Source organism: Chelonoidis abingdonii, chromosome 2, assembly GCF_003597395.2.
Source record: "Chelonoidis abingdonii isolate Lonesome George chromosome 2, CheloAbing_2.0, whole genome shotgun sequence".
In the NCBI taxonomy this organism is placed as follows: Eukaryota; Metazoa; Chordata; order Testudines; family Testudinidae; genus Chelonoidis; species Chelonoidis abingdonii.
In genome coordinates this window covers 195,668,851-195,687,146 of record NC_133770.1, presented here as the reverse complement: position 1 = coordinate 195,687,146, position 18,296 = coordinate 195,668,851, and the positions used below count along the sequence as shown (strand labels likewise).

The window sequence follows — 18,296 nt, the reverse complement described above, 5'->3', positions numbered from 1 at the left end:
TGTTTTTCTGGTACCATGGTGTGCCCCTTATCTTTGTTCTGAACACACTGTGCATTCTAGCTCATGATGAATCCTCATCTTTATTATGGGTATATGCATTCCAGGTACTAAGGGATGTTAAGACACCTCCTAAGCTTGCACTAGGATAAATAGGTTTGTGACGATAACTGCCTTTCTGTTTCTATAAGGAAGCAATTATATGTCCTGATATAGACAATGTTCCTGTCTACTTAAGCCAAAGCTTACCTCAGTTAATGCAAGGTGTTGTGGGATACTTGACATAAGTGAACAGGATTATTTCAAAGGTACAGGCTAATTTGGTCTATATAATGGCTATATTAATACTTAATATTGATGCTTAATATATATGTATGATAGCATAAATTAGTTAACATCACAGACTTCTTAGCGTATGCACAATGAGCCTCAGGTGGCACGTGGCCACAGTTCATCACCAAATTTGGTCTGCTAGTTGGATCATTAGCTTCCCCGGTCTGGGCTGGAAACTGATGGAGAGTGCAACACGAATGCTGATCCATGCCCCCCACCACAGACATTGAAATAGGACACTAAAACAGGCCACCCAGAACCCTGGGGCAGGACTTTGAGGAAAAACTCAGTGTTCTCTCATGTAGAGAGAGACCGGAAGGCAAGAGGATAAACCTTCTCCAGCACAAAAAATGAGTGAAAAGGAATAGATTGCAGGGCAGCAGACTACATTTAGTACCAAAAGCACCCGTACCATCGTCAACTTTGGCACCAGGTGAACTATCATGGATCACACCCAGGACATACATCAGCACTGCAATATCCAACCAGGGCCAACAAGACCCCAGTACTGAGACACCTCATCACCAGGATGCAAGCTGGCACTAGCATTGAACAGGGAGCTGTCTTCCCCCCACCGTCCCCCATGTGATCCATGAGTGGTGCCACCAAGAGACCCGAGGAATTCATTAGAGCCCAACCTTTGGCCTACCAGGAATGGCATTGGTCCAGTCTGCAACTTATCAGCCACCTGGATGCATATGGGATGCCTCCTTGGCCCCTGTGGCGTACGGTCCATCTTCCCAGGTCTCTACTTTCCAAGCCCCTTGTTTCAATCATGTAAGAGGAAAACATCTCCCTCTCCAGCTGCATCCTTGCCTGAGCCACAGTTGCTGGATCTTTAGTAGTCTCAGCTATCCAAGAGGACGCATCAGTTGGAAGTGACGGAGGAGGAGAAGGACCTTGGGGTATTGGTTGATAGCAGGATGACTATGAGCCGCCAATGTGATATGGCAGTTAAAAAAGCAAATGCGGTTTTAGGATGCATCAGGCGAGGTATTTCCAGCAAGGAGAAGGAGGTGTTGGTGCCGTTATATACGGCGCTGGTGAGACCCCACCTGGAATATTGTGTGCAGTTCTGGTGTCCCATGTTTAAGAAGGATGAATTCAAACTGGAACGGGTTCAGAGACGGGCTACTAGGATGATCCGAGGAATGGAAAATCTGCCTTATGAAAGGAGACTCAAAGAGCTTGGCTTGTTCAGCCTGGCCAAAAGAAGGCTCCGGGGGGATATGCTTGCTCTAATTTTTATGGGATTAACGTTAGGGGGGAGGAATTATTTATTTCGGTCATGTAGGCACGACATATGGGTACAAAACTGGCATATTAGGAATTTCAGAACTTGAATGAGATGAAGGTTTCTAACCTTAGGGAGTGAAGTTCTGGCAGCTTCTGAGGGAAGTAGTGGGGGCAGAAAAAAAACTTATCTGGCTTTAAGTTGCTTTGAGTATATGGAGGGGGATGTTATGATGGGATAGTTTTATTTGGCAGATTGTGCTTGGATTATCGGAGATAAGTCCTGCTCAATGGTCTGTGTTGACGGGGATGTTGGATGGGATGGAGCATGGGTTATTGAGAGAATTCTTTCATGGTGCGTAAGGCTGGTTGATCTGCCCACGATGCTAGGTTAGCTGAATCGGCATTTTGGGGTCGGGAACGGAATTTTCCTCGGGGAATTGGCGAGGCCTGGAGTTTTTTCGCCTTCCTCTGTGCGTTGGGGATGTGGTCGCTTGCTGGTGGATTCTCTGCAGCTTGAGGTCTTCAAATCACAATTTTGAGGATTTCAATAACTCAGTCATGGTTAGGGGTTGTTATAAATGTGTATGGGTAGGGTTTTGTGGCCTGCCTTGTGCAGGAGGTCAGACTAGATGATCATATTGGTCCCTTCTGACCTATGAGTCTATGAGTCTAAGAGAAGTCTTATTCGGCCAAGAGTGTGCCAAAGATAGACTGTATTTCTTTGGGAGAAAATCCTATTCTGTGCATTGTTTCAACTGTAAGTGGCTATCAGGGTTTCCAAGACAAGTGTGACTTCTTAACTTGGGGCAGAATGATTCTGTTCATCAGCAAGCTCTGTTCTGAGAGCAGAGGGCAGCTCAGGGACATCATAAAAGAAAACTCAGCTGATGGCCAAAGTGGCCTTATAAGCAGCTATGGTCAGCAGGCACTGCAACTAGGTACATGGCTTAAGTGTTGCCCATGTGGAAGCATCTTGGCTTCAGGCTGTGTGCCGCCTTCATGGAGTACAAAGTATGGTTGAGGAGCTGCCATTTGAAGGATCAGAGAGAAAATTCGCACTGCCTTTATGCTTGCTCAAGGACTCCAGAGTGACTGTGCTCGCTTTTGCACCAGCAAAACACAGCACACACTGTCCTACCATAGGAAGCTGATGAAATACAGTAGAGGACATCATTCTTCATGAACTCTGTCCACACATAACAGCAGCAAATGTCTGAGTGGTCACAAAAGTTGCACCAGGGCAGGTCCATGGAGCCCTTTTTTGGAAACTGTCTAACCTCATTCCAGTGGGCGTTGATCGGATATTACTACTGACAAATTGGGTGCTGGACATTGTAACTCAAGGTGATACTACCTAGTTCCTTTTCCTATTCTGTTTCCCCTTCTATGTCCTTTTTCAGGGACCTTTCTCACAAGAGCCCTTTACAAACAGAATTGGCCTTTTTGCTCTCCTTCGGAGCCATATAGGAGGTGCCTCAGGACTACAGGAGAAGAGGCTTTTACTTCCTGTGTTTATCCTATCATAGACAGGAGGAAACTAAGCAAATACGCCACCTCAGATTTAGGTTCATAACACTTTGTTTCCATCATTCCATTGCTCCCAGCTCAAGACTAGTTCACAGTTCATGACTTGCAGGATGCCTACTTCCATATAGATTTCCACCTCGCTCACTGGGAGAATCTCAAATTTATAATAGGGCCCAACCATTATCAATACAACTTCCTACGCTTTTGAGTCTCCATGGCACCAAGAATATTCACTAGTGCTTGGCCGTGGTAGTGGCACTTGTAAGGAAACAGTAACATCATGTCTGTCTATACCTAGATGACTGGCTATTCAGGGGCAAGTTCTGGGATAAGAAAAGACAGCCCCAGATCAAGTCTTCCTGCTGTTCTTTCAGTGAGGGCTCCTGGTGAGCTGTTAAAAATCATCTTTCATGCCATCTGAGAATGTAGAATTCAGAGGAACTATGCTCAAGTCAGATACCACAACGATACCCTGCCAAAAGACACACTGAGATCCCTTCAGTTGCTTGTATGTGACATAAGGATGAGACTATCTATGAACTTTTGCACGTGCCTGGGATTATTAGAATGCATAAGTGCAAGTACTTATGTGACATTGCTTGCCTGACTTCACCTGTGACCATTACAGCACTGGCCAAGGGTGCATACTCTCTATCCAAGCACAAAATGAGCTTATTCGTCACCGTCCTGCCCCAAGCCTTGTGAGAACTTACCAAGTGACTAAACCTCTTGATATGAGGAAAGGTGGTTCTCCTTCTTGATCCCCCTCACTAACAATGAAGCTTATTACAGATGAAGCAGGGATAAGTTGGGATGCCCACCTGAATCAACTGTGTGGTCACCAGAAAATCAAGAATTAAGTGTGGTCACCAGACAATCTGAAGTTACACGTCGTCAAGGTGAGGGCACCAGCTTCGCCTGCATAGCATTCATGCCTGGTCTGAGAAACAACATAATGCAAACTGTGATGGACAGTATCATGGTGATGCACTGTATCGACAGGCGGGGTACCAGATGCTCCTCACTTTATCTGGAATCCATCAAATGTGATGAATAGTGTTACCAACTCAGGATGATTCCACCAGACTTTCTTCTTCCAGAAATCAGCCGTGACCTTACAGACTTCTATGGAATCCATCCTAGACCCGATATTCTGATGACGGGGACCCATCCAAATAAGCAATAGATTTATTTTTGCCACAATAGTGTGTGCCAAATGCAAGGCTTTCTATTCCAAAGGAGGCATATACTTAGGGTCTCTGCTGGATGCTATTTTTCTTTGGTGGTGTCACAATCTCCTTTATGCCTTCCAGCCAATCCCCAGGATAATATCGAAGATGAGAGGGGACAAGGCTACCATTATCATGATAGCCCCCTACTGGCAGGGACAGTTTTGTCTGTCAGACCTATTATAGATGTCCAGCCAACCTCCAATATGCCTCCCTTATTTGCCCAGACATAGTGTCTCTGAACTTGGGACAGATACTGCACCTCTACTTGTACTTGCTGCACACAGCTGCCTTTGATACTGTGTGGATGAGCATTCATGACACAGACTGTGGCAGGTGCAAGAGATTCTTATGTAGAGCAGGAAAACTCGTAGCAGGACGTATTTTTCAAAATGGTGAATTTTTTCCATATAGGCAACCCAAAAAAATGTGACTCTTGTTGAAACCCTGATTGCAGATTCTGGACTATATGCTGCTCCAGTTTTTCACATCCTACAGTAGTGAGATTTATTAAGGGCTTCCTTCGTGCCTAACATCCAGTTAGAGACCTCCCTTTGATTCATCAAAATGTTCATTATACCATCTACCATCAATACCATCATCTCAGTTATCATCAGGTTGGTATGGAAAGTCAACAAGATCCAAATCCTTATAACTGGACCACCATACACATCGTTTTAACAGGGATAAGGTGGTGATGATTCCACTCCCCAAGTTCATCCCCTAGGTGGTCTCAGAATTCCATCAGAATAAGTCACTCATCTTGGCAGTCGTCTTCTCAAAATCACACTTGTTTTCTCCAGGAGAAAAGAAACGTCACACTCTGGATTTCTCCAGAGCCCTACTTTACTATTTAGACAGGACAAAGCCTTTCAAACTCACTCTGTCTCTTCGTGGCTTTATTGGGTGTATGTAAAAGCCAAGCAATATCTTCCTGAAGACTTTCAAAGCAGATCATAGCATTTCCATTTGTTACCAGCTAGTGCATTTCCAAAGCAGAGTGCATTTCCATTTGTTACCAGCTAGTCAGTGAGCTTGTCTTGCAGAACACAGGAGCGCTGCTGAACACAGCACAGGCAACATCGTTGACCTGCTTCAGAAATGTGCTGATCTCAGAGAGTTTCAAAGGAATACGTGGAGTAACTCTGATCTTTTTAAAAATATGCACTTGACATGATAGCCAGGGAAGACACCAAAAGTGGGATTGCAATCTTTGGTGTGACAGACCTAGGCCAGTGGGGTACAGGAGTCCAGTAGAGGGCAAATATACTGGTCACTGGGTGAGTAGTTTTCTGTTCCCTGAGCGACCAGAGCAGGGGCTGCCCTAGAGTAGAGGGCAGGCCCGGGTTCCCCCCAAACCTCCCAACTCCTGATCAGACACAGGAGAAGTTGACCCAGACTGTGGGGAAGATCACTGAGGTGAGCAAATCTGCCAAATAAGCGCAGGGCTCACCAAGGTAGAGGAGGAACTTTGTCACATTGGCTGCATCTACATTTAAGGCAGTGTGTAGAATACAGGTACTACACGTGTAGCTACATGCTGCAGTGAAAGGCAGGCTCTGTTCACACCTGACACTGCAGGGTATAGCTACACGTGACAGTGAGAGGCTCCAGCAGCAGATCACTGTTTGAGCTGTTCCCTGGTACCTCCTCACTGCCATAGCCTTTCATGGTGGTGGAGAAAGGCTGAGGCAATGGGACAATAAAAATAGCAGTGGAGACATGGGAAGCACTGCTTGGGCACATACAGAGTTGTGTAGGCTATATGTAGGTAGGGCACTCTGCTCACCTAAGCCATGCATTGCCATCTATGCTGCTACTTAAACCTGTGCTAGGTGGGTCTTCTTTACACACCATCATAAGTGTAGATATAGCTTTCGATTGTGTGGCTTCTTACTCTCACCATCCGAGGAGGAGACTGCTTGCTAGTCACTTAACGGTGACACACATTGTACTTGAAGAGAAAATAATGGTTGCCTACCTTACAGTAACTATGGTTCTTTGAGATGATATAATCAGTGTGGTCCCATGATCAACCCTCCATCCTTATTTTTCGGAGTAGTCTGCAATGTGGGCTTTGAATTGCAAAGGAACTGAGGAAGCGTCATGACCCCTCCACCATTTATCCCTCAGATGGGATCACAAGAATGCCTGTGCAACCCTCATATCGAGTATAATCTGATCTGGTGTGTGTCAGTTGCATGCACACCTACAGTGCGATTGACACTGTCTACATCATGTCAAAGAGTCTCAGTTTCTGTAAGGCAAGAAACTGTTCTTTCCATGTGTTGTAGGATATGTAACTCTGCTCCTTGCTCCTATCTAGTTTGTAACACTGCCGTACAAGAGAAAGTTCACTGGGTTTGTAATTGTGATTTCTGCTTAATCAAAATTAGACAAATTAGTCACAATACAAGAACATATTTTTGAAATTTTAACAGTAAATCACAGTGGCCTCTTCCCATTTCATGTCCAGTTAGGAAAATTAATAGGAGAAACACTAGTGTGAGATAGTGATGGAAGAAAAAATATGTAAAGATTCACAGTGGTACCTTCGTCTAGGAGCAAGTATTTGTGAATGTGAATAAACCCCTGTTGAGACTTAAATAAGATATTTATTTTCATCTTGAAAATGCTGGTGCATTGTAATCAGTGACTTTAGGTCCAGGCCTCCAAAATATTTTGTAACGTGGACCAGACTTTTAGTATGTTGTCTTGTGAACCTGTTGTCCATCCATTTGTGATCACATAATTTCTGTGTCAATACACCTGTTTCTTTTGTGGAAAATAATAGGAACGCATTATTATAGTTGGTAACTATCTTTTTAAAATAAATTAGCAGCTGGAAAAAGTAATGCACACCAGCACTATGTGACCACTTGGCTCTCCAACACTATCTACATGTGGTTCATGAACCATGGTTTAGGAACCTTTCCAATATGTCAATAGAGCTAAAGGTGCATTAGCAAGTAGTATGAAGAAAAAATCCCTATTGCTTCACATTAACAAGGACTTCAGCGGTTGGTAGCAAAGAAGAACCATTTGCACATTTAGCAATAATTTACCTCTTCATATAATTTTTAGCTGAATTATATTTTTTGTCCTTGAAAGTTAGACGTTAATACCACTGACTACATTTAGGTGTTGTACATAGGCCAAGTGTACAGCCAGCTCCTCTGTGATTGACATTTCCCTTCAATCTTAATATGTGAAAACCACTGCTGGCTTCTGTCTTTGCTGAACTAGGACTAAGTTGTTTGCTTATTTATTTTCCAAGGATTAGGGGTGTGTGAGTACACGCGCACACACACATATATTATGATTAAACATAGTGAAATAAAGTCTGTGGCGGCGACTACATTCCCAGTTATCCCCCAATCTCTTCAGCTTTGCATGAAAAATATTTATCTTGAGTTGGAAAAATAAAAATGATGGGTTTCCCAAACAGCTTATAAATGTATATCTGGCATGATATACCATGCAAATGGTATATCAAAATATGTAATGATATAATGTATTATTCGATTGGTCTGGTGACTTCCTGCTATGTGGAGGTGCCAGTAATACATTGTGGTTTAATTTCAGATAATGTGACACTTCAAGATATGTGGATTTAGCAGAGTTGATATGCTTATTCAGATATATTTTTAACCCCCATTGGCCTGAAAGTGCTAGTTTATTTAAAAAAAAAAAAGAAAAAAAAATTGTTCAGACTGATGTTTGAAGTAATCTTTTAAAAAGAGTAGTCTTGAATGATAAAAAGAGTTTCTATTTAAACCCATTTTATAATTCTTTTAGGATTACTGCTTAATTATGACAATTGACTGTGCTTGTAAATACAATCACTTGAATAATTTTATTTTGATAGGGTCAGCAATTCCCTGCTTTACTCACAGATTCTAGTCTCTCCAGCCAAAGCGGTTCGGGCTCACAACAAGTCATACTGGTGAGCCATGCACCAAATTCAGCATCTACAAACTCTGATGAAATAACATATCAGGTAGATGTAGTTTATTTGTGTACTTTTATGTATAGAAACCTGACTTTAATCAGATATGGAAATGATCTGTTTGTCCTGAAGCAGAGAGTTTCATATAATTTTTTAACTTTATCTTAAAGTAGCTTATTATGGAGGCTGTAGCTTTATAGTTAAGACTATGTTGATTTTGCACTTAAAGCAGGGATTCAGGCTCTTCGTTAACTATGAAAAAATACCTGATATCTTCTTGATAAGTACAGCACTTCTTGAGTATAGAATAAATTTTATGAGCATTTCCAAGTAAATCTATTAACTAGTTCAGGCTTTAAAATGGGTCCTTAAAGAAAGTTGGCACTCCAAGCTTGTTCCCTTCCCAGATCTTCCCCCTCCAACCTCCTCAGTGATTTTAATAACAGAGTAATGCAGACTCTCCAGACTTTGCATATACTTGAAACTTGCTTAAATCTTGTGCATGTATTACATTTTGAAGAATTTTTAAAAGATTAATAGCAAGTTTTCTATCAATTCTGTATCAAATTACAATAAGGAGGGAGGAAAAGAAAAAGTATAATATTTGAAAACGAATTTAATCATATATGGAACCACAACCATGATAATACCTTACTCATAATAGTGTGATAATTGTTTGACATCAGTACAAGGCAAGTTAAGGTTTAGTGTCTGTGCATTGCCGATTCATAACATTAAGTTTAATCTTAACTCTTAATTTCCTGGCTTTATAATGATCAGTTTTGGGAGAATTACAACATCTCTATAATGTACTGACTATGAATAACTGTCATGTATTCTCATCCATAACTTCCATCTTGCCATTGCTTTTGTCTTAGAATTCATATAGACTTAGATTTTTAATATTGCAGGTGGCAAGAAACATAATTTATGCATGTAGTTTCTGCAGTTCCACACATAATCACTGCTGCAAGGTGCATAAATTATGGTCTAAATTTGATTTTGAATATTTGTAGTGTCCAAAATTCTGTTCTAAAAATGGATGCTTTCAAAATACAAATATATATCTCTTTTTACTCTTCTTCTTTTCAAACTAATCCTAGCCTTTTAATGAATGCATGATTTCCGCCATCACAGTGTGTCAAATAAGTTTCACTGCCCTTTTCTCTTAACATGTCTTTTCTGAGATGAGGTGACCAATTTGAACACACTAGTAAAGGTCACACTGTAACAGCAATTTGCCTATTGTGTATAATACTTTTCCCTATTTCCCTTTTCATACAGGTTACAATAGCATCATGTTTGTTTTTATTTAACCATTGCTGACATCCGGGTATTGCTGCCCACACTTCAATCTTTTTCTGTGAGGTTGCAACTAATTTAAGACCCATTAATGTATATTTACAGTTTAAACTATTCTTTTCAATGTGCTTTATGTTGCACTTGACTTTAGTAAACTTAATCTACCATTTCTGTTTTCTAGTTTAGTTCTTACTGAAATTCTATAAATTTTCTTTTGCCATGACTATTCTAAATAATTTCATATACATTAATATCTGCTGTGTCGTGTTTGAGTCAATTATCTCATTCTAGAAATTACTGAATTTTAAAATAAGTTCTCAAGCAGCCTCAAGTTATTTCCTTAAAAAAAGAAGTGGGGCAAAATTCTTAAAAATGTCTAAGTAACTTTCCGGCACTTAAATCCAATTGAATTTTAATTGGACTTACGCACTTTTAACCTTTTCACTTGTAGGCTCCTAAGTGTCTAAATCCCTTTTGAAAATGGGCGTTCAACTTCTCTGTCACTAAAACTTTTGAAAATTTTACTTGTGCTGAAGAAATAAAAGAAATAGAAAAGATCCTGAGACTTGTACATTCTGCAGGTTTATGGACATGTCGTGCCCTCATTTCCAAATCCTTTCAAAAATTATGAATTTTGTTTGGTAAAAGATGCGTCACTTTCTAACTCTGCTTTTGAGCAAGTGGTCTTTGCTAAAGAAGGGCTAGAAACAGACTTCACCAGTACTTTGTGTACCTTCACACATCTGATACACATGTATGTTTGGAATTGCCACTGAATGTACACAAAATATCTAATCACTCGTGTTCTTTCTTTTCCAGAACATAAAGGCATGTATTGGTCAAGGTTAAAAATCCCTTTCTATTACATAAATGCCTTTTTACTGAATTCTTGTAAGTGAGGCCTTACTCTCGTCCTCCTTATTTTGAAGTATGATAGGGTCATTCCCTCTTACCACTCTTATTGCTCATAGCTACAGGAGGGGGAGAGGAGGGATCACTCTCACTAAATTTAGTTATTTCTTGTATAAATCATGCAAGCCAGAGACTTGTGGGGAAAAAAATCTGTTAGGTAAAAATAGACAAATAGATGGATATTGTTATCAAATAGATGACACATTAATTTTCCTAACGTTCATAAGTGTCAGTTTTTATTCTTCATTGATAAACCTGAATCTCCTTGGTTATTCTATATAAAAGCCAATTAACTTTTTCTCCCTTGCACACTGTCTTAACCTTCTATACACTTAAGAAATCTTAAAAATCATCTTACCATTTGGGGAATAGACTACCTGCGTTCAAGAAACTGGACAGAGAGCAAGATTTCCATATTGTAGTTAGCTTTGGTGCAATCCTGTTTTGTTTTGTTTTGGTTTTGTTTGTTTGTTTGTTAATAGAATGAAATACTTACGCACTTGCTTAATTTTAAGCACTTGAGTAGTCCCACAGGTATTAGTGATACAACTTATGGGCTTAATGTTAAGCATGTGAGTAAACGTTTGCAAAATTGAGGGCTTATTATGAGAACGTTGGTGGTTCTTGACACATTAATCCAGAAAATATCACAGAAAATGTTTATTCTGGTGCACATCATTGCTCCTTATATGTGAAAAATAGGGTTTTTGGCTTTGTCTAGATGAGGAAACTTCAGTGGTTGAGTTTAGATCCCGATTATTTAAAATGTTTTAGCTAACCCAGACCTAATGTCAACTTCTTCTTTAGTCTAGACACAGGTTACCACCTTTTACTTTGGTTTAGCAGACTCAGTTTCAATCTAGAATTTCTTCTACGGACTAAACAAACTGAGTCTGGCATTTACATGTGGCCATCGAGGTTCTTTCAAAGCTCTAAAAACACTTGCGTACTAGTTAGTAATAAAAGAACTACACTGAAATATTTTAAATTGATGAGGACATTTTTATTGGGTATTGGATTTCTCAGTTACAGTATGATTACAGTAAAAATGCTATTTGACTCTCAATGCTTTGAGGTTATGCAAGGGAAGGATTACATGCAACAATCTCCACTTAAATTATTAATTGCTTTAAAATAGCAGATCGTTAAGAAGGGTGATCTAGGCTGTAATATCCCAGACAACATAGAGGAAAGCTGTTGTTCAAAACCACCTACCCAATTCTGCTTTTGTGTTGTCTAGAACTATGGTACAATATTTGGACTCTGTTATGTCTCATACAATCTGGCCTTCCACTCTCATTGGACTTCCCATTGGTCCACTGGTATCACCTGGTGTCATTTACCCACATTTTTTCAAGTATTTATGCAGAAAAGTTAATTTTGTATAACTCTTCCATCAATCAATTATTGTGGAACTTCCCCTTGTGTGCAAAGATTGTAGGAAGATTGAATGCTTTGGCAGTAAATTCTGGGCTTAAGCCCAAAGTACTCTGCTTTCTGCTAGCTCTGCCTGCCATCAGTAGCTAGATGCAGCAATTCAAGTTCTCCTGAAGCTTTCCTCTTCTAATTCCTCATAAAGTAGCAGGGACACTTCCCTTTGTTTATCCTTCTTGACCTTTCTCCCTCGTTTTGGGAAATAGTTTCCCACATTTTCCTAAGCTTTCAGAAACCACTCAGTAAAAAATGCTGTTTAGCAAGTAGGCTGTCCCCATCCATTACCTCTCTCAAGCAGTTGAAAAAGCATTGGTTTTTAGACTAAAAGGTATGAAAGAGTACTATGCCATTTGGATTTCACCTCTTGTTCTGAGATGAATGTAAAGCTTAGACTTGGGGGTAATGTCATATTCATCCAAGAAGATGCTCTCTCCTTGCCTCGAGAAACAAAAAAAGATTTTTAAAGGTAACCAGAAAATGAGCATCAAGAGGCTGGGCCACAGCCAAAAACAACTTTCTGTTTTGTGTCAGTAGGTAGTAGTGTTATTGTTATACACTTTTACAAAAAGAAGAGGAAAAAGAGTAATACTTTCTTTCAGATCTAGGCAGAAAAGACTGTTCCATTTCATTTTTACTTTGAAAAGATAATCAAATCATTTAGTGGGCTGCTCTTTGAATGATTGAGCACTTCATTATTCCTTTGATCGTCTCATTCTCTGCATCTGCTGTTCATGTGATTTTTCCCGCCACACACACATTTTAAATTGCTTCACTACTTATTTGATTTTTGACTTCTGGCAACCATGCTCATCATAGTTGTCCTCCATTACCTTGTTCCAAACACCTTCTTGTTCCGCCCTATCTTCCCTTCTAGCTGCCCTACATCACAATTTCTCTTTCCATTCTTTTTTTCTCCCTTCACTCATTGCCAGGTTCACCTCACAGCCTCCTTGCAACTCCATGACATTCTACATCTCACTGCTGCCATCATCCCATAATGCGCCTCTTTTTGCATCAAGTAATATCTAACCCAACCTTGCCCTGTCTACATTGCCCTTTGTTCCTCACCAGTCACACCTTGCTTTGTCACCCTTCCTGTCCCTTAGGGTCCCATACGCTCCCAATTTCTTTACTAAGACCACTATTTTTCTCTTCCCTTTTTCATTCCTCTATGAAAGAATATCACAGTCCTCCCCACATCCCTGACTTTTGAAGTTGTGTTCTAATATAGAGGTATCAATTCTCTCTCTCCACACTGTATATCCTACCCAAAGATTGATACAGAGAGTGTCAGATTCCTCCTCTTCCTGCAGACTGTCTCACGATTCTCTCCCACTCCTCTTTCAAGTAGAACTCATCAGACTTCATTCTTCCTTCAGCTACTTATAGCTCTCATCTGCTGCCCCGATCCTTCCCCAAATACCTTATTCTCTAGTTTTGATGTCTACCTTTCCCCCTCATCTTGATCTCCAATCATCTTTAGTGACTTCATTTTCCATGTTGCTATCCCATTTCATCCATCACCTGACCCAACCACCTTATTGCCTTTTGTGATCTTGAACTATGGATCAACTCTCCCACTTGCCAAAATGACCAATCATTTGACTTGTTTCAGAGTAGCATCCATGTTAGTCTGTATCCGCAAAAAGAACAGGAGTACTTGTGGCACCTTAGAGACTAACAAATTTATTAGAGCATAAGCTTTCGTGGGCTACAGTCCACTTCATCGGATGCATGTAGTGGAAAATACAGTAAGAAGATAGATATAGCTATATATATATATATATATATGTTGTTTCATGTTGTGTGTGTGTGTGTATAGGGGTGTGTGTATACACACACACACACACACACACACACACAACAGATGATAACATAGAAACACATGGGTGTTACCATACCACCTATAAGCGAGTGATCAGTTAAGGTGAGCTATTATCAGCAGGAGAGAAAAAGAACTGTTTGTAGTGGAAATGAAAATGGCCATTCCAGCAATTGACAAAGAGATGTAAGAAACTTGGCATGGGGGAGAAATAAGCATAGGGAAGTAGTTTTACTTTGTGTATGGCCCATCCACTCCCAGTCTTTATTCAAGCCTAGTTTGATGGTGTCCAATTTGAAAATTAATTGCAATTCAGCAGTCTCTCGTTGGAGTCTGTTTTGAAGTTTTTTGTTTGTAATATTGCGACTTTTAGATCTGTAACTGATGGCCAGGAGGTGAAGGGTTCTCCAACGGTTTTGAATGTTATAATTCTTGACGTCTGATTGTGTCCATTTATTCTTTTATGTAGAGACTGTCCGGTTTGGTCCATGTACATGGCAGAGGGCATTGCTGGCATATGATGGCATATATCACATTTGTAGATGTGCAGTGAATGAGCCCCTGATGGCATGGCTGATGTGATTAGGTCCTATGATGGTTCCCCTAATAGGTATTCCTTTACTTTCTTTGTTGGGCCTGTCCTGTGGTAGGTGAGTTCTGGGTACTCTTCTGGCTCTGTCAATCTGTTTCTTCACTTCAGCAGGTGGGTGTTGTAGTTGTAAGAATGCTTGATAGTGTTCTTGTAGGTGTTTGTCTCTGAGGGGTTAGAGCAAATGCGATTGTATCGTAGAGCTTTGACTTGGTTTCACCAAAATCTACTTTATTTCTGACATTCTCTCTCTCGTACGCGCTCTCTCTCTCTAAATTACTACCCTTGCACTCTTGATAAGTCTTACTTCTCACTATCTTCCCTAGTGATAAATAGATTGGGGAAGGCAGGGGGAATAGGACAGCATGAGGACTGGAAAATCTTTTACCCAATATTTTTGATTAATGTCTCTTTCAATAAGGACTCTCCTAAGGCTAGTAGTTGACTACATCTTGTTTTTTTCCAATACTCTTTCAAGGATAGTTTGTGTACATACAGTAGTTCACAGAAAAGATAATTCACAATTAAATATTTAATCTGAGTTATTATTTATGGCTTTGAAAGTACTCTCCGGGTGGGACGCCAAGTAGTTAGGGTATAAGCCTGGACTTTTCAGGCACAGTGCTTGAGCTCCCTCTAGTCTTTGCTCACAGAGAGGGAATCCACAGTAATGGATTGATAGGGACATAAGTCAAAGGAAATTATCCTGTAAGACAATTTATATATTTTGGAAGGTTTTAGTAGCAATTTAGGAAGCAACAATTATCTGCTTTGCCCTTTTTCTTCACACTGCTGAAATTTGTGATTTTTAAAATCTCTTATACCTAAAGAAAATTATGAATTAGATCTCCATAGATTTGACTGCATGCACACCATGTACCCTTAATACCACAATATATTGTCTGTTTATTTTCAGATATTGCATGTATCTAGTGAATCTTGCATTTAAAAAAATTGCCAGAGGCATTGGAGGAATGACCAAACACAAATTTATATTTCCCCCTAATCTTGTTCTGTTCTTTTTATTGATGTTTGGTGCTCAGCTCATCTGATTCATTTGAAAATACATTGATCAGACTAGAGTATATAACAGGAAAAATAAATCTGTTGGTTTCTGAGAGTGTCCTCCTCCAATTTTGAATGTATAATCATGTTTTATAAATTTTTACAGGTGGCTGAGGTTTCTTCTAACCTGACTAAGGGTAATCAAGAAAAAGAGGGCCGTGTACACCAATGTTTTGAATGTAGTCAGACCTTTTCTTCAGCTACGATGTTAATGCACCACAGTAAAGAGGTTCATGGCAAGGAGAGAATTCATGTATGCCATGTTTGCAATAAAGCCTTCAAACGGGCAACACATCTCAAGGTACTTAGTAATAACATAATTCCCGGTTAATATGTTCACTCATTCTTTTGCTCTAGATTTTTAGTCATGTAAATGAATTAAAGATACTTGTCATCTGCTGAATCTTTCCTTTTTGGTATTAGGGCACAAGACAGGCATCACATGAGCTTTTCTGTGCAAAAACCTTTCGCTCTTGCACACACGCGCTCTCTCTAGCTCTCTGTAGCAATAGATATACTGCAGATCTCTACTGAAATACTTAAAAAGACACTACTCTGGCATGTAAATAATAGTGCCTCTAGAATTATTAAAAATACCAAAACAAATATATTTATGGGGAATTATATTGTTTTGCATTTTCAAATAGACTATTAATTCAATATTTCAGTTTTCTAATGATGTTTAACTATATAGGTGAAATGTACTGAAACAGAAATTAACTTTAACTCTGCAGATCTAATTCAGACCATCTCCATTAGTCCTGACTTCTGGGTGCCTCCTCTCTTTGCAGAATATGGAGACTAGTGAGGCTTGTGGCTTAGTACCCAGGTCCATTTGACTTCCAGTTGTTCTGCCTTCTGCATCAGGGCAGATAGCAAGTATGAAAGCTCCTGCTTTCCAAAGTTTTTTTTTTTTTAACTTCCTTGTTTTGTTACTATTGTCTTAGTGTTTTTTTTCAGAATTTCTGGAAAGAGTGAGCAGTCTCATAGTATTTGAACTTTACAAGGAGGAGTAAATACTATTTTACTTTGGAGTTTTCTAATTATTGTTCTCAGTGCTCTTTTACCACTCCCTTTCGCTGTTTACCTAGTCACATACAACAAATACTCTCCTAAAAGGGAAAAATTCATCTCTGAAATTCCCCTCCTTTCCTCAGCAAAAAGTGAGCTCTCCCAGACTTGTTCTCGGTCCACAGATGAACTTCATAAACCATGGCATATAAATAATGTTCCAGAAAAATTATAGCACAGCAAGAATTTTTCAGCAGCAAGCATGGAGCATTCATTACAGGTATCAGGAAGGCTACATCTACAGAATTGTTGCACTTCTGATGTAGATGATCTTTCTACATTTCAGACTGAGGTAAATGCCAATACCTCCACTCTATAAGAACATCTCTTCTTTAAGATAACTTTACCAAAACTCATGCAGTCCCTACTTTAATACTAATACTAAAGAGGGTACTCTCCAGCCTGGGGAAACAGGCAGACATGCTGACAAACATGCAAAATTGTCAGACAATCCTATTTAAATAGATTTTCCTTTCCTTGGAGGTAGATGGGGAAGAGAAACTGGCTTGTTACTAGCTTAACTTTCTTTTTAAAGGCACTCCATTCTTAAACACAAGGCATGGACCTTCACAAAAAGCTGAGCAATGTCAAAAGGAAGAAACCTTGAAATAAAAAACGTGAGATTGCACTACTCATCAGGCTTATTTCTAGAAAAAACAGCTATTTTTGCATCAAACTTGAAAAGAAGGAACAGGACAGGCAGGAAGGACTATTAATCCCTGCCTATTTTGTTACCCCGTGCAGAAATGCAGGGTATTCACCCAGGTAAGCGGAAGCAAACCTGCCTTGTCAAAATTATCTGGAGAATATAATTATGTAAGTGATACTGTCTCACTTAAAACCAAGAGGATTTGTAAAGACTAATGAGATCTTTATAAAATTTTATTGGTCTGAAGGGGAATCCGACCCTGACCTCAACGGCAGGTACAGAGATGGCTTCTTTGAAAGCTCACTTTGCAGCAGAGTTTTGAATCTGTCACTGTCTTGTGCAACTGTGGTACACATTTGATCTGCTAGAACAGGGGTAGACAACGTATGGCACACGTGCCGAAGGCGGCACGTGAGCTGATTTTCAGTGACACTCACACTGCCCCAGATCCTGGCCACTGGTCCGGGGGACTCTGCATTTTAATTTAAATTTAAATAAAGCTTCTTAAACATTTTGAAAACCTTATTTACTTTACATAAAACAATAGTTTAATTATATATTAAAGAATTATACAAAGAGACCATCTAAAAACGTTAAAATATATTATTAGCACGCGAAACCTTGAATTAGAGTGAATAAATGAAGACTTAGCGCACTACTTCTGAAAGGTTGCCGACCTCTGTGCTAGAGCAACCCTTTGCAGATCCCTTAACCAGGTAAAGTTTCTTCATAATGAGAGATTACAGTAACCACATCCTTCATAGAACACACCTGAATGCATTTTGCTGTGAGGCTGTGGCGTCTAACTTCCTCAGTTACTAGGATGCAAATAAGACTCAGACACTGGACAGCAAATAACTACTTAAAGCAGGTCCTGCATTTTCTGATGAAAGTATACTTGAAACCCGCATATGAAAATAGCAGAGAATATAGCAAAATACAAACATTCCTTATCAAATTCTTCTAAGAAGCACAGGGAAAGGGTTCAGTCCCAGCTACAGGAAGTAGTTTTTTAGCCCTGTTCACAGCAACATATTCCAAAAGAAATATGGAAACCAATAGAAAGATGTCAAGTATCAGAGGGATAGCCGTGTTAGTCTGGATCTGTAAAAGCAGCAGAGAATCCTGTGGCACCTTATAGACTAACAGACGTTTTGGAGCATGAGCTTTCGTGGGTGAAT

The 18,296-nt window shown here is 39.8% G+C and overlaps 1 protein-coding gene across 10 annotated transcripts in view; it reads left to right on the top strand.

Moving 5' to 3' along the window:
• Window positions 1–18,296, top strand: part of ZNF236 (zinc finger protein 236) — a 200,841-nt gene that overhangs the window by 159,867 nt on the left and 22,678 nt on the right. For 6 of the 10 annotated variants that reach the window (XM_075062894.1, XM_075062898.1, XM_075062893.1 and 3 more), the window contains exons 29-30: window positions 8,191–8,322; window positions 15,502–15,696. In XM_075062894.1, the coding sequence (XP_074918995.1) occupies window positions 8,191–8,322; window positions 15,502–15,696 (327 nt within the window). Of the gene's footprint in view, window positions 1–8,190; window positions 8,323–15,501; window positions 15,697–18,296 lie in introns of those variants that run through there. The other 4 variants (XM_075062896.1, XM_075062895.1, XM_075062900.1 and 1 more) reach the window with 3 other exon arrangements.